We start from the raw sequence: 24,286 nt of genomic DNA on the forward strand, positions 1-24,286 counted from the left end.
AAAACTGACCTTTGGACCCAGCTGCATGAAGATCAGTAGTGACTTTGACAGAAGAAGTTTCATTGAAGTGGTGGGCTCAAGCATGTACTTGTAATGTCTATGAGAATAACTGCTCACAGCATTAAGAGCATTCTGGACTTGCATATCATATATATCAGATAAGAATGCACTGATCATATAAAGCTCTGAAATATTTTTCAATCAATAAATATTTTTTTTTGGTTTATTTGGTTATGTAGATGACCAAATAAAATAACTTAAATTTCTCTTTTGTTCATATAAAGTAAAACATTGAATAAGTAAGTATTAAAAAAAAACTCCAGTAATTTGAATAGCAGAAAAAATTTTAAAATCTCCTGTTTGAATTTTTAAAGGAATGTGGCACAGTATCTTGGGTTGAATGTGCTCTGCAGGTGGAAATCTGCAGGTAGGATTGTTTATTCAGGTGATGGTGACTATGAGGGTAGATTCAGAAGTAAGGACAATAATGTGCAAAGATAAGATTTAATCAAAGAGGAGAGTCTACAAATTGTAGATCCTGAAGTTTGGGGATAACAAGGCTTAAAATGTGATCATACCCCTGGTTTGGAGAAAGCCAGTGACAAATTAATTGTTCTTGAAGAGGACAAAAACTACTGTACAAGGAGTTTCTTTCTTTTTTATTGTTGTGTTGGATGGGGGTACATTCTGGCATTTAAAAAGTTCTTACAATATATCAACTATATCATACTTACATTCACCTCCATCATCATTCTCCTTTATTCCCCACCCACAAAGGAGTTTCTTATAGTTATTGAATTTAAGATTTTTAGGCATTTATATTTTGGTTTTCTGATAGAAAACAATGTAGTACTTTTCTGTTCAGCTTATTAGCTCTCCCAATTAATGGGATTATGAGTGCATTTACAGGTACTACACATACTTAAGTTGCAAAAACCTGCTACATATATACTTAACTTTTAAATTAATCAATGAGATTTATTGATTTGTCTGTCTTAGAAAATAAATTAAAAGTATTGCTGTTGACTATAAGCAAGCAAATAAGACAAAATGTGTATATGTTTGACTTAAAGGATGTGTTAAAAATAATTGTTCTTTTATTACATCACATATGGAATAGTACAAAGTGAGCACTCCACTTAAGGAGAGAAGGTTCTAAGAAAACAAGGTAACCCAGGTAGAGAATAAACAACTATGAAAGACTGATTATAGTTTCTTTTCTTATGTCCTCAATACCTTATGCCATCTTTGGTAAGAGATGCCCAGTTTGTGTACTAGAGGCCTTAGAAGCAAAAAAAGTCACAAGTAATCAAAGAATAATACATATGTTCATTGCGATGGTCAAATGATACTATTTCCTAGTGGATACCATTTTTCTTCATTGAGGGGAACACTACAGAGTTGGATGTTAATTGCTCCTACAAATACAGCCTTGCTCTTCACAATAACCATTAATACATGCTCTTGGAGCTCTGTGACGTCTTCATATACTACCTGAGAAGGAGGAGAAAAATGAGAACATTAATTAGATATGTTTGAATGCATTTTTCTTTTAATAACAAATATTTAGCTAATATCTTGTACCCTGGAGTGGGTAGGCTAATGTTAGAATTTTTCATTTCAAATGCTAATCTAAAAAGCTAAAGGTTTTGCTAATATAATGGAATTTAATGGCAGACTCTCTAAGAATCTTAGAATTTACTGATTCCACTAAAACTTGCTCACTCCAAATTTAGTGAGACTGTAAATTATTCTGTAGGAACAAATTTAAACATTCTTCCCCTTTAGACTGTCCTTGAATTTATGGAGTAACATTGGAACTTGAACTCCATCTTTCTATGCTGAAGGCTAATGAGGAAAGAGCAATTCTATGATTTCCTTGTACTCCTTCAATGAAGTGTGGCAATATTCCCTTGTGCAGATGAAGTCATCACTATGATTCCATTTTACTTAAAATTATATACTTTTTAATTATGAAAATAATGTTCAGTCAGTAAAATACATGTGAAACAAACAAACAAGAATGAAAAAGGCAGGAAAATCTGAACTTCCACCATGAGAAGATAATTATAGCTAACATTTAGATGTCCTTTTTGTTTTCTACATTTAATCTTTTTTTTTTTTTAAGGAATCTGATGTGCAATTATGCTGTATATAGAGTTTGGGGTTTTGTTCTTTTTTCATATGACTTTTTTATTTTTTAAACTAGAGGATCTGTTCAACTATGCTTTTACAATATTCACGAAGTAAGTTACAGTCATTACCACGGGAGACCTGCAATGGTAAACATTTTAAAAGTGTGGTACTATGAAGATATTAGTCACCTACCATGAAAGGAAGGGAAGGTTCGGTGGAAATCTTACATGGTTGCCAGGGAAACATATCATAACATATTTAGCAGAAGAGTTTCTTATACTGCTACAAACTTGCTTTTTACAAGATAGAAAGAAACATTCTCAATATAGGCAAAATTGCAAAATAGCAGCCCAGGAGACCATTTGAGAAGGGAGCTCTCTGAGTCAACAGGGAGGCCTCCTCCAGTGAGCGTGCATGTGGTGTCTGGACAGTTACAGTGTCAGCTTCCATTTATGAACCATGAAGTTATCAGGGAGGGTAGGAATGTGGTTCAGTGGTAGAGAGAGCACTTGCCTAGCCTGTGTGTGGCTCTAGATTCGATCCCCAACACAGAAGAGGAAAAAGTTATCAATGAAATTCAGATTGAGATCAATCTGTTATTTGCCCTAAATGGTCATTCACTTAGCAATTAAATAATAACTCAATCCCAGGACACAATGTGCAATATGACATGAAGTCAGTCTACTTTGTTCCAGGGCTCTTCTTACTCACTCATATTCTATTCAGGGCAATGTTAGTTTTCTGTTGTCAATCATTCAAATTATTCCATTCCATCTATGAAGTACCCTGGGTTGATAAAGGATTTTCAGAACTACTGTAAACATCTCAAAATCCTCACCCTTTAATTCATACTCTTTAGCTGGTCTGGATGCCAATGCTGCCTGGAAGTTTCCCTAGGACCTTAGACCATGTACCTTCCTCTTCTCCATAGTGGCCATTTTGAACTGAAGGAATCACACCTCCCCTTTTCTTCCTATTACACCCTCAGCAGATGAGCTCCTTTCTGCTTTACAGAGAAAACAGCTCATGAGGGACCCCTGTAGTGTTGATATGGATAAAGTAGAAAAATGGCATATTTACAAGCATCAGGCCTTTGGAAAAGTCTGGTTTAAGGGTCTGTGAATTGTATAAGTCAGTTCTAAAAATGTAGATTTTTACAAAATATACCAATGATTCAAATTTTACATGGATCTATTATCTCACTTGGGTAGTGGTGATAACCATACTTACCTTTAGTGTTGTGGGGAGAATAATGTAAGCTTTACTACAATGCTTGGCACCTATTCAACACTAATAGATTATAGCTAAGAACATCCCTCACATACACTAATAGGAGGAGGAATCATTTCTTGACATTCTGCTTCAGTTAACTGCAAGAAAACCTTGCAGACAAAGTTGATTCTTCCAATATCTAGCAAGTGGAAAGTCTCAAGAAATAACATTAGGAGTTGTCTTCCTAGTTAAAATACAAACACTTGAAATTTCAAAGTTTATATTATTTAATAAATTTTTAAGCCTGTTCTTCACTAATGCACTAGTGGTTGAAGTTTTGTAAACATAATCAATGCACATCACAGATGACATGTACTCCTTCTTTATTTTTTTCTTTCAGCAGTACTGGGGTTTGAATACAGGGCCCCACACATGCTAAGCAGGCACTCTAGGACTTTAGTCACTCCACCAGCCATTTTCACATTGGTTATTTTTGAGACAAGCTCTCACATGATGCTCCAGCCAGCAGGGACCACTATCCTATTTGTGCTTCCCCACATATCTGGGATAACAGGTGTATACTGCGGTACCTAGCTATTGGTCAGGATGCGGGTCTTGTGGACTTTTTGCCTGAGCCAGCCTCAGTGATCCTCTCTCACCCTATCTCCACCTACTGAATAGCGAGGATTACAGGCTGGAGCCGCTGGGCCTAGGCTTGATATACACCTCTTTGAATTGCTTTACTCACCCATAATGTTTTAAAAAAGTATTCTTGCTTCTTCTTTTTTTTTTTACCATGAATGAATAATTAGTGGATAATACTATAGAAATGCACAGAAGAGTTTTTTTGAGATTTTTTTCATCAAGTGATTTAAAGTGTACTGTCTTCACATAAACAAAATAAACAGTGAATAGCTTTTTTAATTAAACTTTATAATAACTTTTACCCATAGCATGAACCAAGTCTTCACTGTCTTCTGACTGATTCAGAATTGGTGGGTTTGGAATTATTACAGCAAAAAGAACACTTTTAATGTGATTGGTATCTATTAACGTGTACAAGCATTCACTGTACACTGTTTGACACAAGGGTGTAACAATTCACTCTAAAGCATATTTTCATTATTGCGGTGGGAAAACAACAAGATGGAATGTGTGTCTAGTGTTGATGCAGGAGCTCTGAGGAGGCAGAAAGATGAAGAAGAGAGTTCAGAAGAAATGAGGACAGGGAATGGTGCGTGGGGCTACAGTGCAGTATGACAGGTGAACACAGGCATTGGAGTTAGCCAGTTCTGAGCTTAAAAACAAGTTGTATGATCATTGGGCCTCAATGTCTTCATTTTTAAGTATAAACACGAGTCACTTAGTGAAGGGCTATATTGTAAGAAAAGTGTCATTAGGTGATTTTTGTCACTGGGTGAAGAACAAACAGACTGTGTTTATGCAATCTAAGGTGGCTACAATGTCACTAGGTGAAATAATCTGATGGAACCACCATCTTACACATGGTCCATCATTGACCAAAATGGCATTATTTGATGCGCGATTGTTATATTGCAACTTTGGTTATATTGTGAGTACCAAAGGAATTGAACAGATAACAACAGCTGTTGTTAAGTCAGTGTGCTACATATCTACCGTGATGCTTAATCACTGCATGTCGTATTCTGCAAAAGATGTGAAGACTTGCAAAATATATAGAACATTCCCGCTCTGTCCTTTCTCTTTTTTCTTTTATACTTTCTTGGATATTATTTAAGGAAAGGATACAAAGTATGAAACACATCGACTGTAATAATGTAATTCTGTTATGGGGTAGAAATTATGTAATTCTAATTAATCATTTTTAACTATGGTTTTTAACAAGATGTTAAAGATAGTAGAGTGGAAAGAGTGGTTTTGGAACCAGAATCCCAGGCCATGCTCTCAAAGCTGTTAGGGCAGTTCCCTGAGCATTCTCACCCCTGCCCCAGGTGCAACTTGAGCTCAGATTTGTATATAACAGATTTTCAGGGAGTCTGCTGGCTTCATCACTGGGACTTACTCTGGGAAGTGTCAAATAGACTAGCTGGGCCCTGCAGTGAAGCCTTTGAAGGGCGGAGCCTCTGCCACCTGGCAGTGGCCCTCATGTAGACTCCCTCATGTCTGGGAATTAAGGACACAGAGGCCTGTGATTAAAAATGGAAGAACTATTTTCATGAAAAGCTTTGTAAGATATTGGTGTGTAATATAAGATCCCCCTCTGTATATCCCTATGAGATTTATATAAGAAGGGGAGCGAGATTATTTTCTCTCACTTCAAAGTGCATTGCACAGCTTTGGCAGTTTGAGAAATCCCAGCTGTGGTCAGTGGCTGATGTGGCAGTACTCAGAAAAGAAGTGGAAGCATGGATGGGTGAATGCTGTGTGATAGTTCCCCGGATCCTCTAATGAGCACTGGGTGTCCGAATAAGGACATCACGAGGAAGTCCTTGAAGATACACAGAAATAAAGCAGGCACTGAGCAAAGTTGAGGTCAAGAGCAAGAGAAATCAGAGTTAAAATTAGTGTGCTTTTTATTGTGTTTGTTATAAATATTCTTGTATTGATATAAACAAGAAAAAGTAAAATTAGACTTGAAATGAGTCTGCTTTTTTTCATTTCTTACAAATATTCCTGTTGTATCGATATAGATACAGAGTACAAAAGGAGAGAAATTAGAATATCATGGTCTGTTTTTTCATTTTTTAATCTCCTGGCTCTCTCTGTTCAACCAGCTTCCCTACCAAACTTGTTTATACAATGACAAGAGTCATTGACCAGTCTTATTAGAGTACTGGAGATCTGGTGATTACTGCTAAAATAGTCACTTATACACATATTCCATTATGGCAAATAATAAAAAGTGAGAATATTTTTCTGCATTTGCATGCATATTTGTGCATATTTACATTTCACATACATTTACACTTTTCACATACACATACCATGTTACTTACAAAACTTCCTGAGGTATTTAATCACACACCCTTTTAGAAGTAACTAAGTGTTGAAGATATTAAGAAAGATGAGACATTTTCCTCACCCTCAAGAGATTTATTGTATACTAGAAGGAAAAAAGTGTGTAGAAGTAAGCAAAGTATTAGAAATCTGGCATAAAAGCCCAGGAGCTGATGGTGTTTGCAGAGTTCATGGGTGAGGGAAAAGTTCAAGTGGGGAGAGAAGGGCAGAGGGGGGAGAATGGCTGAAGCCATTGGGACCACTTACGGAATGATGACCCATCTGATGTGACCTGAGAATGTGGCTCAGGGTGGGGGAACAAAGGGCTGTGACTACGCAAATATTCCTGAGTAACTTTTGACAAATGTGCCAAAGAAATTCAGTGGAGAAGAACTGCTCTTTTAACAAATGGTTCTCCAGTAATTGGCATCCATGAGAGCAGGGAGAGAGTGAACCGTAACCTAAATCTTAAACTTTGTTAAAGAATTAACTAAAATGGGTAATATATTTAAATACAAGATACAAACTGGAAAAGATTACAAAAAAAATGTAGGGGAAAACCTCTTGGGCTTGGCACAAGGCAAGGAGTTCTTAGTTTTGATACCAAATACATAAAAGGAACTCATAAAAGGAAAAATCGATGTAAGACCTAATCAGAATGAAGAAATCACTTTGTGAATGACCGGTGAAGAATGAAAGACAGCCGTGATGGGGAAGAACATTTTCAAACCATACATCTCACCAAGAACTAGTACCTGAATATATAAAGAACTTGCAAGACTCAACAGTGAAAATGCAAACATTTCAAATAGAAAATGGCTAAGGACATGAAGAGATTGCACCCAAAGAACATTTACAGGCGGTCATCAAGACTATAGATTTCATGATTCGTCATCGGGAGCATGGAAATTAAAACCACAGTACTTACTACACGTGTCAAGAGAACTAAAATTAGAATAGTGGTAATAGGAAATGTTGGAAGGAATGCAAAGAACCCGGATCGCTAGTGGGAAATTGTAGTTGTCCCAGTCTGTGTGCTGGTGATACTCCCAATACTCCGGTGGGTGCTTGAAACTTAAATGGTACTAAGCCCTCTCCATGCATGTTTTAATCCTATACACACCTACCCATGGTAAAATTTAAGTTATAAATTAGGCACAGTAAGAGGTTAACAACCTCTTAATAAAATAGAATAATTATGACAATATATTGCACAAAAAGTTATATGAATGAGATCTTTCTCAAGATACCTTATTTTACTTTATTCTTCTTACGAAGATGTTACTTAAAGGAGCCCTTCACAGCTTCTCTTTGACAGATCCAAGTTGCCAATATTACTGCTCTTATGCTTTGTGGCCATTTTAAAGTAAAATAAAGGTGATTTGTGACAACTGAGCTGATAACTAAGATTACTTAGTGATTATAGGGTAGGTAGCACATACAGCAGGGACAGGCAGGAAAAAGGACGATATATGACCCATGCAGGATAGAGTGGGAGGGCATGAGATTTCATCACACTACTCAGAATCACATGAAATTTAAAATGTATTGCTTGTTTATTTCTGGAATTTTCTGCTTATTCAGACCATAGTTATCTGCAGTTCTGAAACTGCAGAAAGTAACTGCAAATAAGAAGGGAGTACTGTACAACTTCTATGAAAAAAAGTATGGTAGTTTTCTATAAAAATATGCAATTTCCATATGTGAAAGATTTAATAAAAAGCACAAGACAGAAGGCAGATAGGGGCTATGATAATGACTAAAGTGTCAAGGACTTCAAACAGAGAAGTTGCAAGAGATGATAGATTTAGGATGCTGGTGGCTGCACAAGTAGAACTGACAAGCTTGGTAGCTAGTTGGACATGTAAGAAGGAGGTGTCATTAGAAGGTGTCTTAAAGAGAAGAGGAAAGATAGGCTTAAAAGTGCCTAGGAGACATTTAAGTGAAGCTCTCCAGTAATCAGGAAGAGTAACAGGCTCAAAAGCTTGAGAGAGAACCCAGGTCTTAGGGAATAAATTCAGATGCAACTTACAAGTAGATGATAAAAAGAAAATTTATGAAAACATTTGATAATTTTAAAAGTGTAAATAACTGTCCCTTGGTATCCATTGCAGGCTGGTGCCAGGATCCCCTAAAAAACCCAAAATCCAAGGATGCCCAAATCCCTTATAAAATTATAGTGTTTGCATATAATTCTTGAACATCATTTTGGATACTTTAAATGATCTCTGGAGTACTCATAATGCCCAATACCATGTAAATTCTGTGTAAATAGTTTTTATGCTGTATTGTTTAGGGAATAATAATAAGAAAAGTAAGTCATACATATCCAGTACAGAAACAATTTTTTTCAAATATTTTTGATCTAAAGTTGGTTGAATTTTCAGATGCAGAACCCATGGGAAGTAAGGACTGACCATAATTGAAGAGGAGGGGAGAATGGACCTTGGAACAATATTTTAAGAGGAAGAAAAGCAATGAAAGAAAATGAGAGTGGTTAGCAGAAATGGGAGGGAGTAAAGAAGGTAGAACTCAAAAAGCAAAAGAGAGACTTCAAAAAAGGTACAGTCAGTGGTGTTGCTGAATAGCTGGCTGAGGGAAGGGACATCAGGGCTCAATGGATTTTCCAATTAGGAGTGTATTGATGCCATTTGAATAAAGTATAGCATGAAAGGTCAGAATTCACACTGCAAAGGATTCAAGGGTGGATGGGAAGTAAAGAAGTGAGAGAAGTGTGAAGGTTAATTCTGTAAAAGTTGGAAAGTCAGAGCAGGGAAAGAAAATTTGCTTCAAAAGGATGAGCAAGGAGGGTGTCTTTGTTTTTTGCTTTTTAAAGATTTCTGAGTGGAGGATCTGGAGCATGAGATAGAAAGAAAAAAAAGCAAATAATTGAATTAGCAAGGAAAGCATGGATACATGGAGAATAAATGCAGGATTTGCCTTAGAAGTTAAGGGGCTGGATGTTTAAACTCTTCATTACAAATGAATCAGAGTTATTTATAATGTAATCACTTTACTTTGTATTTTGTATTTTTTTTCATTTTTTTCAAAAGAGAATTTGTGAGACTAGCTGTTATATGTAGTTCAGCTTGTGTTCAAATTATTAGGTAAGGAAAATTGTGAACAGGAAAATAAGGTAAGAGAAAGTAAGATGAAGTCAGGAATGATGTTACTATGCAAAACAAATCTGCTCTTGTTGGAGGTTAGCCATAATTTGAAAACGAGCTCATAATAGCTTTTAAAGCAGTATCTGTATTTTCTAGTTCCCGTAGCTTCTAGAACAGTGATCAGTACTCTGTGACTATTTTGGGAAATACCATTCCTTTATAGAATAATGCTGCCAATTTCTGCAAATTTTCCATACTTAGTTGTTAAACTAAAAGATGGTAAGAAAAGTACAAAATGACTGGACAAGAGATGAATCATACGTACAATTTCATTGTAAGTGGGGTCGGTGCATTTTGGAACAGACTTTGTTTTTCTCCTACGAACTTCACTGGGATATGGCAAAAGAAAAAATTCAACATGTGCACTGGGTGCAGAGCCATCTGGGAGATACTGCAAAGGAAAGTGGTTATAAATATTAATGTGTGTTGCTATCAAAGAAAACGAATACATAGCTACTAAATATCCAGACCAAAGGCAGGATCAGGGTTTATTACAGTCACTCTGTTCATCAGAAAATAAGAGAAAACCAAAAGAAGTACATCGTTGGTCAAAAGTAATCCCAACTAGACCTTAAAAGAGAAAAATTATCCACCTTAAATTAAGGGTTATGTCAGAGAGGTATGTTTAAAAGTCCATTAGGTATAATTTACTTTAATTTTTTACAGTAAAATCCAAATTTGCATTTTTGACAGATATAGTCAAGAGATGAATATTACTCACAGGCAGGGACAAGAATTAAGTGCCTCAGGACATGGACACTACTTGAGAATCAAAAAAATTCAAGTCTAGCACATAAAATGAGATGTAGCATTTAATGAAATGTATATGTATTTTATATGATGTCACATTTTAGAGCACTTCAATTAAAATAGTGATTAGACCTACAGCTTTAATATACTTATGAGATTTAAAAATGGTTACAATAATTTTATTACTTAAGTTGCTTTAAGATATGTTGGATAGTCCTTTCTAAATTGTCTTATATGGAAGTCCAAATTTGCTGATGGAGTTGCCAAATGCTTGGGTCTCTGGGCCTGTACCTGACTTCCCTTCCTCCCCAATTTCCTCATCTTGGCTTCAGAACTTCTCTCCTTCTCTTCCACCTTTCCTTCAAATCTATTATGTATTTTTTACTTCACACATATTATTTGAATAATGAGTCCACTGTTTGAAAAAATTGGAAGCCGTCAAACTTGATGGAAATGGGTTCCACTTTTGTGATCTTAATCAAAAAGGGTAAACTACCCCCAAACTCTGCATATCTACTTTGCTAAAATGAGAAATGTTCATGCAATTTATATTTAAAGAGAATGTTTTAAAAGTTGAACCGAAGGCATTATTATTACTACTACTATTATTATTGCTGTTACTGGGATTGGAACAGACCTAGGCTTGCTAGGAAGGAGCGCTACCTTTTTGGGCTAAACCCCTAGCAACTTTTTTTTAATTTACTTTTTGTTTCAGGTAGGGTCTTGTGTTTTTTTAGTTAGGCTTGCCTGGACCAAGATCTTCTTATCTATGCCTGCCATGTAGCTGGAATCACAGTTATGTGCTGCTATGCTCAGCTTGATCTCAAGATGGAATCTCAACAATATTTTGCCCAGGCTGGCCTCAAACAATGATCCCCCCACTCTCTATCTCTTGAGTAACTAGGACTACAGATTTGAGCCCACTCATCTGGCCACTAAAAGCCTATTTTGTTAACTATACTCTAACTACTACTTCCTCTGTAATTTTCAAAAAATATATTTTTATTCTCTGGGACACAGTGATAGTCACCTGTGACTATCTAGTACTACCCCACTTCCACTAGCTTTAATTTTATATATTTCTGGATACTAGAAAGCAAGAAAATATACTTTTTATTATAGAACTTTTATTCCATTGAAAACCATCAATGACAATGTAATTTTCGTTGTCATAGAAGTAAACCATTATTAACATTTGAGATTTTTTTGTGTGGAGCTATGAGGCTTGAAGGTACCACACCTATAATCACTGCATACTCCAACTTAGTGGTTAGGTTATGTTTCTAGAAATAGACTTTGTGATTGAAAATATGGGCTCCCAAATCTTCCAGCTGTGTGTCCTCAGGCACGTGTAATAGTGAATATTTGTGCCAAGCTTATCTTTGAGGGCAAAAACAACAAATACTGGTGAAGATGCAGCAAAACAGGAACATTATACACTGTTGGTGGGAATGCAAATTAGTGCAACCTCTATGGAAAGCAGTATGGAGATTCCTCAGAAAGCTTAAGATGGAACTGCCATATGATCCAGTGATTCCACTCCTGGGCATCCACCCAAAGGAATGTAAGGCAGGATACAGCAGAGACACTGTACACTGATGTTCATTGCAGCACTATTCACAATAGCCAAACTCTGGAACAACCCAGGTTCCCTATAACTTATGAATAAGTAAAGAAAATGTGGCATACATATAAAACATATATATATGTTTTATTCAGTCATAAGGAAGAATGAAACCATGTGGTTTGAAGCTAAATATGGATGCAACTGGAGGATATCCTGTTAAATGAAGTAAGTCAGAGTCAGGTTCAAAGGCAAATGCCATATGTTTTCTCTCATGTGTGGAAGATAGATCCAAAAAGGTAAACAAAAACAAACATGATCATATACAAACTCATCTGTAGAACATGTTTGTAACAATGGAGCTACTCTATGGAACTCAGGGAAAGAGGGAAAGGAAAAGACAGTGACAGAGCATCAGCAGTGTCATAAAACAACATCTGTGAAGGTAGAGGATATAACAATATGTGTTGAAAGCTACTGAAAACTTGGGGTGGGAGGGAAGTGGTAAGGGAGAGAAAAGAAGGGATTGAATGGACCAAAGTAAAGTAGACTCACAGTGGAGATATATCGAGAAACCCCTTTGAACACTGATTTGGAATTAATAGTGGAAGCTAGGACTGTAAAACAAGTACAGTGTATGTGGGGGGATGTACTTATGGGAGGTGGGATGGTGAATGAATGGGATTGAGGGAATATGATTTATGGACATCAAATACCTATACAAAATAGAACAATGAAACCTCTTGCAATTGCTTGAAGAGGGGCAGGGAGCAGGTTGAGTGAGAGAGACGGTGGGAGTGATCTAACCAATGTACAATATAAGCCTATTTGAAATTGTCACAATGAATCCCCCATATACAGCTAATATATTCTAATTAAACATTAAAAACAATTTGTGCCAACCTGACTGCTTCATGTGATGCCCAGATATCTGATTAAATAATCTTTATGGTGTGTCTGTGAGGATGTGATGGGGCTCAAGTGCCACAGTGATAACCTCAAAGCTTCTACGAGTACTCTGAAGGAGAGCCTTAGCTTTTGTATCTGTAGGACTATGACTGCTGAAAATCAAATATGGAATCTCATCCTGCTGCTGGCTAAATTACAATGCAGGTTGGTCTCCCAACCTCACAAGGTGTCCCTGTTAGAGAGAGGGCATTGATTGGGAAAGAATGGGGTCCTGTGAGCAGTGATGGGGACCTGTGGGAAGACCGTAGTGAAGGTAGGGACAGGGGGATCCTAAGTTCTATAGTTATTCTCTGCCAGTGGAAGTGGCTTCTCTGTACCCAGTGGTATTGGCCTCTCTACACCTGTCCGAGAGTATTAAACCTACACCACCCCAGGAAATGGTAAGGGCCTCATCTGAGGCAGTTGACATACAAGACAATGCTGGTTCTCAGGATCCCACCCCGTCTCTCTTTGTTTATAGACTAAAAACTAAATTGAAGGGACAGCAGGTTCCTGACAATGAAGTTCAAAGTGTGACCTATGTCCTCATGTACCTGCACTCCAGAACAATTGTTTGAGGTTCTAATTTGCACAGGCAGAAATCTGCGTAACATGTGGGACATAATGGTGTAAGTAATGTAAAATTGTATCAAGCTGATGTTTTTTGTTATGTGTTTCAGTAATAAGTTGTTAGGATTTTGAAGCAAAGACTAGGCATTCTATATGGATAATGACTTTTCCTTTTTTATGGAAACAGAACTTGGCCTACTAGTAAGTTGTGATAGAGTCTAGATGCTTAATCATAGACTACCAAGTTTCTATGTGCTCTGATCTGTTCATCATGAATTGGGTATTATCCAACTCAACATGCCATAAAGTTGAGTGTTCACACTAAAACTCCATAATCCAATATGGAAGAGTCTGGGCCTGAGCAAGCCCTGATGGCATAAGAAGTCACATGAGGTGTTCCAAATGTCCAAGGTCCCATTCTTGCTCCTGTGCCTTCTTCCAGAGAAGATTGCACCTGTAGCTTCCTGGAAAGTTTCTTATGAAATTTTTAGGTGCTGGTGATTGAGCTTAAGGACTTACTCATGCTATACACAGAGTTCCCTGTGGTTGACAGTGGAAGAGAAGTCCAAAGTCTGGTTTATAGATGGTTCTGTGTAATGTACAGGAATCATATGACTGTGCACAGCTGCAGAACCTCAGCCCCTTTCTGGGACAAGCTTGAAAAACAGTGGGAAGAGAAGTCCTCCCAGTGGGCAGAACTTTAAGCAGTGCACCTGCTTATTGAATTTGTCTGGAAGGAGAAATGGCCAGGTATGCTTATCAACTGACTCTTGGGTTATGACCACTGGTTTGGTTGGATAGTCAGGGACTTGGAATAAATATAGGTGATACAAAAATTTGGAGAAAAGCAATGTTGGCTAGATCTCTCTGGGCAAATGCTCACCAAAGGGTTATCTCAGCAGAGAAGGAATTTAATAATTGAGTGCATAGGATGACCTATTCTGTGGATTCCATTCAGTCTCTTTCTCTAGCCACTCTTGCCATTGCCCAATGGACTCATAGTAAACCAACCATGGTGGCAGGGATGGAGATTTTTCTATGGGCTCAGCAACATGGACTTCCACTCACCAACCTGACCTGGCTATGCCCACTACTAAGTGCCCAACTCACCAAATTCAGAGATGGACACTAAGTCCTAGAGATGGCACCATTTTCTCAGTAGGCAGCTCCCTGATGGCAGGTTACTTACATCACATGGAAACGCAGCATTTTGTTCTTATTGGAATAGCTATGCTGAATACAGATTTTCCTTCTCTACATGCCTTGCTTTTGTCAGAACTGTCATCCATGGGTTTCAGAATGCCTTGTGATGTGTGATACTTCACACAACATTGTTTCTGATCAAGGAACTCACTTTCTTTACAGCAAAAGAAGGGCCAGTCTCATGGAATCCTCTGTTCTTACCATGTTCCCCAACATACTGAAACAGATGGCTTTTATAGAATGTTGGAAGGGCCTGTTGAAGACTCATAACACCAGATAGTTTCATTGTAGGGTTGGAAAAAGCTTTGATAAGAGGCTATATATGCTCTGAATCAGCATTTGATATACAGCATTGTTTCTCTCAGAGTCAGGATTCATGGGTTCTATAATCAAGGGGTGAAAAAGAGAATAAGACTACTCACTATTATGACTATGTCATGCTAGCAACATATTTATTTTTTGTTCCCACAACTTTATGCTCTGTTGGTCTAGAGGTCATAGTTCCAGAGGGAGAAATACTTCCATTAGGAGACCTAACTGCACTGGAAGTTAAGACTGCTACTGGCCATACCTCTGAATTAAAATGCAAAGTCAAATAAACAAATGAAGAAATAAATTATAGTGTTGGCTGGGGTGATTGTCCCTGACTGACAGCGGAAATAGATCTATCACTCTGGAGTAAAGAAGACTATGTCCAGAACATTGGAGTTCCTTTAGGGTGTCTTATATTAGCACATGGCCTATGATTTAGGTCAATTGTGAAGTACAACAACCCAGTCCAAGCAGGGTTACTAATGGCTCACACCCTTTAAGAATGAATGCTAAAGAACCATAGCCAAAATTTGTATTCTGAAGATGGAAGAAGGTAGTTATAAATGGCAATAGCAACCATATGACCAGTCATAGACATGAAGATTGTTTCATGAATATTTCCTCTTTATTTTGTAATGAATTTGTCTATGAGTAGCAAATATCTTACTTCTCTTATTTCCTTATCATGTAACATAAACTGTATTGACTTATAAAAGTATTGTTAATTATACACCATAGTATTTAAACTATGGGATATTGAGGAAGAGAGTAAATGTCACTCAAGCACTATTCTTCCTTTGCTGAGGAAGAGGTCAGAGTGAGTGGTTGTACACAACAGGATTACATCATGTAAGCAGAATTGTGACTTTGTCAGCTTTATTTAGAGACTAATTATAGTTAGAGAGGTTTATAGGTGCCATGATATGGACTTAAGATGGCTAATGTATCAACTTGATGGGGCTTAAACACTAATCTACATGTGTCTATAAAGGTGTTTCCAAAACAGATTGGCATTTGAATCTTTAGACAGTAAAACAGATTTCCTTCTCCAATGCAGGTGGATATTACCTAGTTCATCAAGGGCCTAAATAGAATAAAATGGCAAAGAAGGGAGAATTTGTTCTGTGTACCTGTTTCACCTAGAAATTTGGTCTTCTTTTGATCTCAGGGAGACATATACCATCTACTTTCCTGATTCTTAGGCTTTTGGACCTGGTCTGGAACTCCACCACCACTTTCCTGGATCTCCAGCTAGCAGAGAGCTGGTTGTAGGACTTTTCAGTCTCCTTAATCCCATGAGGCAAATAGCAAATCTCTTTACATCTGTACTTCGAAATTTTATCTGTATCCTATTTTTTTGTTTCTCTGGTGAACCTTGACTAATATTGCATGTATCCTGACTTTTCAGTGGATGAATGTCCTCATCTGCTAAGTAAGGTTAAATATGACACCTATCTCACTGTATTTTTAAGATAAAGTAAGATAAACCATGCAATGTGAGGACAGTGCTTGAAACAGAGTAAGACTGGGCAAATGTTAGCAATATTTTTATTTCTTATAAAGGAAGCATGAATACTCCTTATGCACTGATTGGATATTCATGTGTGCAGAGTTTCCTAGCCTTGGCACTATTATTTGGGCCACATAATCTTAATTCTTTGTGGTAGGGGCTATGTGTGCAATGTAAGATGTTCCAACAACATTCCTGCTAAATGCAGGGAGTACCATCCTCCTGGTTATCAACCAAAAAATGTCTCCAGACATTTTGGGGGGAAAAATTGATTCTAATTTGGAAGAGCCTTCATCCCTAGAAGCAGAATTGTAGATGATTTCCAGTAAGAATTTCTAGTTGATCTGTAAGATTGGCTTAGTGACTTGTATATATTTCCACTTGAATGTCTTCTTAGCATTTTTATACTCATTAACCTCTAATCAAAATCTATCTTCTATCATTCCTCACTACTATAAAACAGATTTTTCCAACTCACTAAAACTCTGTTAAACAATATTTTCTCGTCTTCCTGGCACCTCCCTTGTCCTTAATACTCAAATCTAACCATGCACCAACATACCTTTCCCCCTTTTCTGCCCAGTTTGCCTGCCTTCACAGATCTTGATTCCTGACTTGCTATAATTGGGACTTTTAAAAAAGTGAGATAAGATAGCCCAGGCTGGGCTCAAACTCACAATGCTCCTGCCTGCACCTTCTGAGTGCTGGGATCACAGGTGTGCACCACTGTGCTCAGTGCTATAGGAATTTTAATTACTTTTGAATTTTCCAGTGTTCCCACCTCTTTCCTTCCTTTATTCCATATATCCCTGGTATATTTAACTTTCCCATAAAGCTGATTTGATCATGTCACTTCCCTTCTCAAAATGTTCAAGGATTCCCCATTGCCTGAAGAATAAACTCCAAGTGAGAGAAGAGGGAAAATCTTGGATGTTCCAGTCTTCATAGGCATTTAGCTACCCTCAAGCTTTGGGCTTCTTTTTCCAAGTTTGTGTCTTTGACAAGATCCTTGGACATCCTGGAGCTTTTAGAATGACAGACGAGCACATGTTTCGATTTAAACCAGAGGGTCATTGAATGTGAGCAGCAGGCTCTGCTTGTCCTAAACAACTTTAAATGCAGATATTGATCTCTCAAGTCTTTAAGAGAACTTTTTTTTCCCCCAATGTAGCTGTCTTATCAAAATCAGCCCCCCTCCCCCCCCACCTCTTACTGGCATCATATCCTGCTCCTTAAAGATCTCAAATAATTTATCAAAGAAATCACTACCTGCCTCCTCATCAAATACTTCTCATATTATCCTTTGCCCTTATGCTTGTGCAAATTAAATTTTACTTTAAAACTACTTGTCTAACTGTCTTACCCTGGGATTTTTTTAACTCTGGCTATCTTTTGACCTTCACAAAGACTGAACAATGACCCGAAGAATCAGAAAGCTTGGGGCTTCAGAATTCTGAACTCTTGTGTCATCTGGAGATCTTCATTCATGGAAGATTGAGGTAAAGTAGTACTACCACTTTCTTCTAAAATTCTGGCTCTTTTTACTATGCTCAGAAGGTAATGTGAAGTCATCTGAACTTAATTTTTATTGTTGATACCAACTCTGAAACTCTATATATTTTAGAATTACTATTAAAATACTTACCATCTTCCGTTTCTGAAAATAGTTTTGTATGTGTATCATTGCCCTTAGGACATTGGAAATTCTTTAATGGAAGATCCACTCTTGCTCTATCTACCTCCCAGTTCCTTTGGACTTTGCTCTATTGTTTAGTCACTAATTGTTCTTGTTTGGTTATGAAGTTTCTCCCTAAAAGGCTCAAATATTGAAGCCTCCCTAGCTGGTGGTGCTAATTTTGGAAGTTGTGGATACTTTAAGAAGTGGAGCCTAGCTGGAAGGAATAGGCCCCTGGGAGTGTATGTCCTTGTGGGTTGCATCTTGTCCCCTCTCCCTGACTTTGCTTTTCCATAAGGTGACCAATTTTACTCTTCCATGCAGTCCTGACTGTGATGTTCTGCCTCAGTGGCCCAGAAAAAATGGAGACAGATGACAATGGACTAAAACCTCTGAAACCATGAAACCATGAGCCAAAATAAATCTTTCCTCCTTTTAAGTTGTTTTGTGAGGTATTTTGTAGTCAGGAAGCTCACTACTACATCAATCTAACCCCAGCCCCAGATTCTTCTTTTAGAGCTATCAATATGTCTCTTAATCTCCAATTAAAAATCTTCACTTGAACTTGAGTTTCCTTTCACCTTATTCTTACTTAAGCAGTCATGTCTTCCTTTCATAGCATTCCTTTTTTTTTTTTAATAGCCACCTTCTCTTTAACACAGTTCTTGGTGAATAGAGGCGTTAAAGACAGAAGTGTCTTAGTGGCAGAGATGCATTCTGAGAGATGTGTTGTGAGGTGATTTTGTCACTGTGTGAACATCACAGTGTATACTTGCACACACCTAGATGGTACAATCTACCATGCACCTACACTGTATGGCAGAGCCTATTGCTCTAGGCTGTACAGCTGGTCAGAACTTTAGTGAGTATCGTGGGCAACTATAACACAATGGTAAGTATTTATGTATTTAAACACAGAAAAGTTACAGTAACAATATGACAGAAAAATAAAAAACGGTATGTTTGTATCAGGCTCCTATCATAAATGGAGCTTATATGCCTGGAAGTTTCTCTGGGCGAGTGGCAACTGATTGTGGCAATAGTTCACACTATTGTAGACTGCAAACACTTCACTTAGGTTACACTAAATTTACAACAACTTTCTTCAGTTGTAAACTATTCTTAGCTTTCTGTAACTTTATGTCATAAACTATGAAGTTTTAAACTTTTGATTCTTTAATAACAGCTTAAAGACAAGTTCATTGTATAGTTGTATAAATATATTTTCTTTTTGGTCTTATTCTGTAAATATTTTTCTATTAACGAGTTTTGTTTTTTACTTTTACAACTTTTCTGTTAAAATTTAAGTCAAATTCATAAGTTAGCTTCAGCCTATACAGGACCAGGATCATCCACATCACTATTGTCCACTTTCACACCTTGTCCCACAGGAAGGACTGTGGGGACAAAACTGAATGGTGCTGTCATCTCAGATTTCAGCAGCACCTTCTTCTGGAGTCCTCCCGAGGCTGTTCAGGTGTCACTCTTGAGAAATATACCCATGGTGTTTTGTTTGGTTTTTCTCCTTTCTTCAAGATAGATTTGCTTCTAAGCAGACAATGCACCATGAGCACTCTTCTCTATTAATGCAAAGCTTTTGGTGTTGGGATCTACATTTTACAGCTTTTTAAGGAGACTACTGAGGTTAGGAATTTTTTGACTAAACTCTCCAATGTGGATTTTCTTGTGGGCTCTTTTTCTCTTTCCATATTCCCTGAGGCCATAGGAAATTTTCAGCTCCATTGTTGTGTATGTAGTTTGTCTTTGAATTTGATGTTGTTAGTGGTTGAATGAATGAGGCATATATTCATACTGTCTAGTTCTTTGAAAGTACTCGATAGTTATTTGCAGAGTTATTTATAATGCAATACATAAATGAAGGATCTTTCCTAAGATTTCATTGAACTAACTTCTCTTCTGTGGCATTATTTCTTATTGTCACAGAAAGCAATAAAAAGTCCATTGCAAGATAAAGTGAATTTATCACTCACTCTGTTTCTAAGGTTTGTCCTAGGTGTTTGAATGACAGGCATTGGAAGAAATGTCTCTGATAGATATTTTTTGGTTTTTTTTGTGTTTTTTTTTTTTTTTTTGGAGACAGTGTCTTGATGGTCAAGGTCTAAGCTGGCCTTGACCTCATGATTCTTTTGTCTCTATCTCCCAAGTACTGGGATCTGATATATTTGTCTTTTTACCTATTCATTATTTGTGTTTTGTGGCTCACTGGGAGTAACTGTGCTAAGATCTGCTTCTTATGTCTACTATTTCAATGCTGCACTCTAAAACTTTGACCTTACTCTTATTTCAGAGATCACATTACACAGTCATGTGCTTATTATCCTTCTTTACACTTCTTCCCCTTTCTACTGGAACTGTATGGAACTGATGACATCATTTTTGTACTTAGCTTCAGAATGAATCCTTAGTCATTATTCTCCTCACTTTTACCTGGAGACTTGGTTTTTAATTTCTGAGATCCCTTCCTGACTTTCTGCTTACTCTTCTGTGATATTTCTCACTTTCTTTCTGGATTTCTTGTCCTAACTGCTTGAAAATTGATTAGCCAATGAGCACAGTAGGTTATTTAAACTTCCTTCTGGATGGTGGATTGACCATTTCTTGGAGGTCATATATATGGGAGATCATGAGCTAAATATGTCTTTTTGTGCCCTCTCTCACCTCTGTGCAAATTCTCTCCATCTTGCCTCTTTTGTGGAATATAAGGGAGAAACAAAAGGAAATCAGCACTCTCTTTCATTGTGGTGATATTCACATTGAATCTAAGAGGTGCCCTATGGGAGTCCCTGGGTAGAGGCAGAGTGTAGATCCACATAGCCCCAAACATTCCCCAGAGAAGTAATTAACATGTCTCAAACACGTGTGCTACTATTTTGTCAAATATATATTTTGTCACATGTGTGTGTGTTCTGCTAACACAACTTTAATATTTTTAAAGTATTTCTGTTATAAACTGGGTGTGATGATAGACACCTGTAATCTTAGCACTGGGGAGGATGAGGCAGGAGAGGACAGCCTGGGCTACCTAATGAAACCCTATCTACCTAATGAAACCCTATCTCAAAATATTTCTTTGATGGTACTGGGATTTGGACTCAGGACCTCATGCTTGCTAGGTAGGTGCTCTTACCATTTGAGCCACTCTCCAGCTCAAAATATTTTTTAAAGCAATGCTGCATTTATGGTAGTTTTAAAAAATTATTTCATATATCCTAAATTTAACAAGTGCTAAAACAATGTTAGTGACACCCGAGGAATAATTTCTAAAATAAGTTTTAAAAGGGGTCCCACAAGTTGAAATATTAGAAATGAAGGCCTTAGGACATTCTGAGTATTCACTTGCAAAAAGATTTCTTTCTCTATTGAAGAGTAAAAGATGGGGAATTTTTAGCTTGGATATTATTTTAATTTGCAAAATTTAAAATGTATGTATACATGGCAGTAACTCTTTGTTCACAATATTGACCTCTAAATGTATTGTTTTAGTTCTATGAATAATTAAATATACCAATTTTCTGCCTTTATCTCTTGCCCCAGATTGCATATAGCATTTCAAATGTCCTTCAATACTACTATCATTCTTATAGGCAAGAAATGAACAGTGTCTTGAAAACAGATAATTATCAAAACTGAGGTGAAAAAAAGCAATAGCATGCTGGTAAAAATTTTTAAAAAGCACAGCTTGAATGTTTATAAAGTAAATAAACATCTAACATTTTAGGGTATGCCAACAGCTCTGGAATATTTTCACATGAGTTTATGAGGAAGATATTTCTTTTTCACACACAGTAATGATAATGATATGATAATAAAATAGCTACTGCAGAATGAAAATTTACTAGCTTGGTAAATTTTCTTGGTAGTAAAGTAGCCCAGAGTCAGCATTATTGTCCTTGTTTTTTTGGAGGATTTTCTATAAAATTTACAGAACCCATTTTGACACAATACAATGAAAGGCAAAGAATTCACAGCAGTTCCAGATCAAGTTTTGTAAGAAATGTGAAGAAGATTCAGATGGTTTAAAAATATCAGACACTTTGGAAACTTATACAGGTTAATCTAGAGTTTAATTGTATTTAATATGTTATTATCTTTTCAGTGAATAATTTCTGATAAATTTCCATCTTTTCTTCACTTAAATGTTTCCAATCATAGGATAATATAATCTTTAGTAGAAATCAACCGATGATAATTAAAATATGATAGGCCTATCAAAACCTGAGGTCTATGCCAGAAACAAAACAGCATAATGAAAAAGCATTTTCTCATCTATGAGCCTGCCAAAATGGCAATTTTTAAGCTCAGGCTAGCCATCAAGAAAAGGATCTTTTTAAAATAATCACAGAGTATGATGAAAGTACAGAGGTACAAGTAAAGTGCCTGTGATACATTTTTAAAAAATTTTCTTAAATTCTGAAATGATTTTCTCAACCTGTGTGTGTGTGTGTGTGTGTGTGTGTGTGTTAATACAAATGGGATGATTCAGGTTTTCACACTTCATTTCACACCAATTTAAGTTTTAACAGGACTGTCATAATCAACAACTGATATCCAATACCTAGTTTTTAAAGACAGATTTTAAAATATAGCTATCATTGTCTAACACTTTGTGTGCTCTGTGAGAGGACAGAGAGGTCATAATAATTTCTGCCTTCAAAGACATAACTAACTCATTGGTATGATCAACTCATTATACATATGTGTATATACACATATATGTGTATATAGATGTACATATGCACACATATACAATTGGCCCTCAACATCCTTGGGTCCTGCACTCACAAATTTGGATTCAACTAACTGCCCATAAAAAAATATATTTTTAAAATTGTGCCTGTACTTATCATGTACATTTTCACTTGCAATTATTACCTAAATAATACAGTATAATAACCATTTACAGTATACTAGATACTATAAGTAACAGAGGGATGATCTGAAGAATACAGGAGGATATGTGCACCATTTTATATAAAGAATTTGAGCATCTACAAGGGGATCCTGGAACTAAGCCTCCATGGATACCAAGGGACACTGCATTTTGAAATATTTTTCCTCAACTTAATGTAGTTAATAACTCACAGAAGTAACAGTCTAATGGACAGAATTCTTTTTCTGACTCAATACATACAAATCAAGTTGTTTCTAAAAATTCAGAATATTAGTTAAGCTCCAGACATTGTCACTGGAGCATTTTGTGAAGTTTGATGAGGTTTTTCCACTCCTCAGTCATAATAACCTGTAAGAAGTGAAGCTTTAAACCTCATTTATATTTTAGAATCTACTCAATGACAAATGATGAGGAGATGTTTATGAGTTAAACTGTTAATTAAACTCTTTTTTAGAAATTGCTAAACTGCTCTAATGATTCCAAATCTCCTGACCGGCAGCCTTTATCCCCAGATATTAGGAAAAGTGTACAAATAAGAAAAAAAGACTATTATGTTGGTGATTATTGAGTCATTCTGAACAGATGAAATATTGGAAGATTAGATTATCATGCTCCTTTATTTGCTAGTGTAGGAAGATTGGATTGCAAGGGCAGAAACTAGCAATCTAGAGGTAAAAAAAGTTTTCCACCTAGGTACCTCAGATACTTACCAATATCCTGTCCTACTGAATGGTTTTATCATCGTTTAAATAAACATTGGTATGCAATGCATAAGTGCCAATAGCCAGGTGGTATGGTAAACATGCTGGATTAATAGTTGAGAATGAGTTATGAGGGTAGAATAATTAGCCATCTAATAAGGTTAAAAACATAGACAGAAACCAAGCTTTTCTTTGAGAAGACTCATCTTGTAAATCCAGGATATGAAAAACTTGGTTTAGTAAGACATTGGGAAAATTTAAAGAACTGTAAATGATTATAGGTTCATCATTTATGTGCCAGAGGTTGTAGCCATACTACCTAAAATACTATTCTATCTATCTATCTTTCCATCCATCCATCCATCTATCTATCTATCCTCTTCTATCATTTGCCTATTTGTATTATATATTTATAATTATATTTGGAAATTTTAACACCTTTTCTCTTAATAATTTGTAGAACTATTATGCAGAAAGTAACTAAGGTTATAGAAGACTTGAGCAACATATTAACCAATGTGACCTAATGGACATTCATAAAACACTTTGCCCAACAGCAGCAGGGCACACATCATTTTCAATCATGCATAGAACATTCATCAAGATGAATCTTACTCAAAAGAGGGAAGATCACCAGGAGCGAGACT

General features: G+C 36.6%; 1 protein-coding gene across 2 annotated transcripts in view; it reads right to left on the reverse strand.

The window, feature by feature from the left end:
• Positions 1-622: 622 nt before the first annotated feature.
• Positions 623-24,286, reverse strand: part of Pik3c2g (phosphatidylinositol-4-phosphate 3-kinase catalytic subunit type 2 gamma) — a 271,944-nt gene continuing 248,280 nt past the window's right edge. The window contains exons 16-17 of one of the 2 annotated variants that reach the window (XM_074075978.1): positions 9,760-9,885; positions 623-1,494 (exon numbers count right to left, since the gene is read on the reverse strand). In XM_074075978.1, coding sequence (XP_073932079.1) covers positions 1,342-1,494; positions 9,760-9,885 — 279 coding nt within the window. In that variant the 3' untranslated portion in view covers positions 623-1,341. The remainder of the gene's footprint in view (positions 1,495-9,759; positions 9,886-24,286) is intronic. The other variant, XM_074075977.1, reaches the window with a different exon arrangement.

Source organism: Castor canadensis, chromosome 6, assembly GCF_047511655.1.
Source record: "Castor canadensis chromosome 6, mCasCan1.hap1v2, whole genome shotgun sequence".
NCBI classification, from domain to species: Eukaryota; Metazoa; Chordata; class Mammalia; order Rodentia; family Castoridae; genus Castor; species Castor canadensis.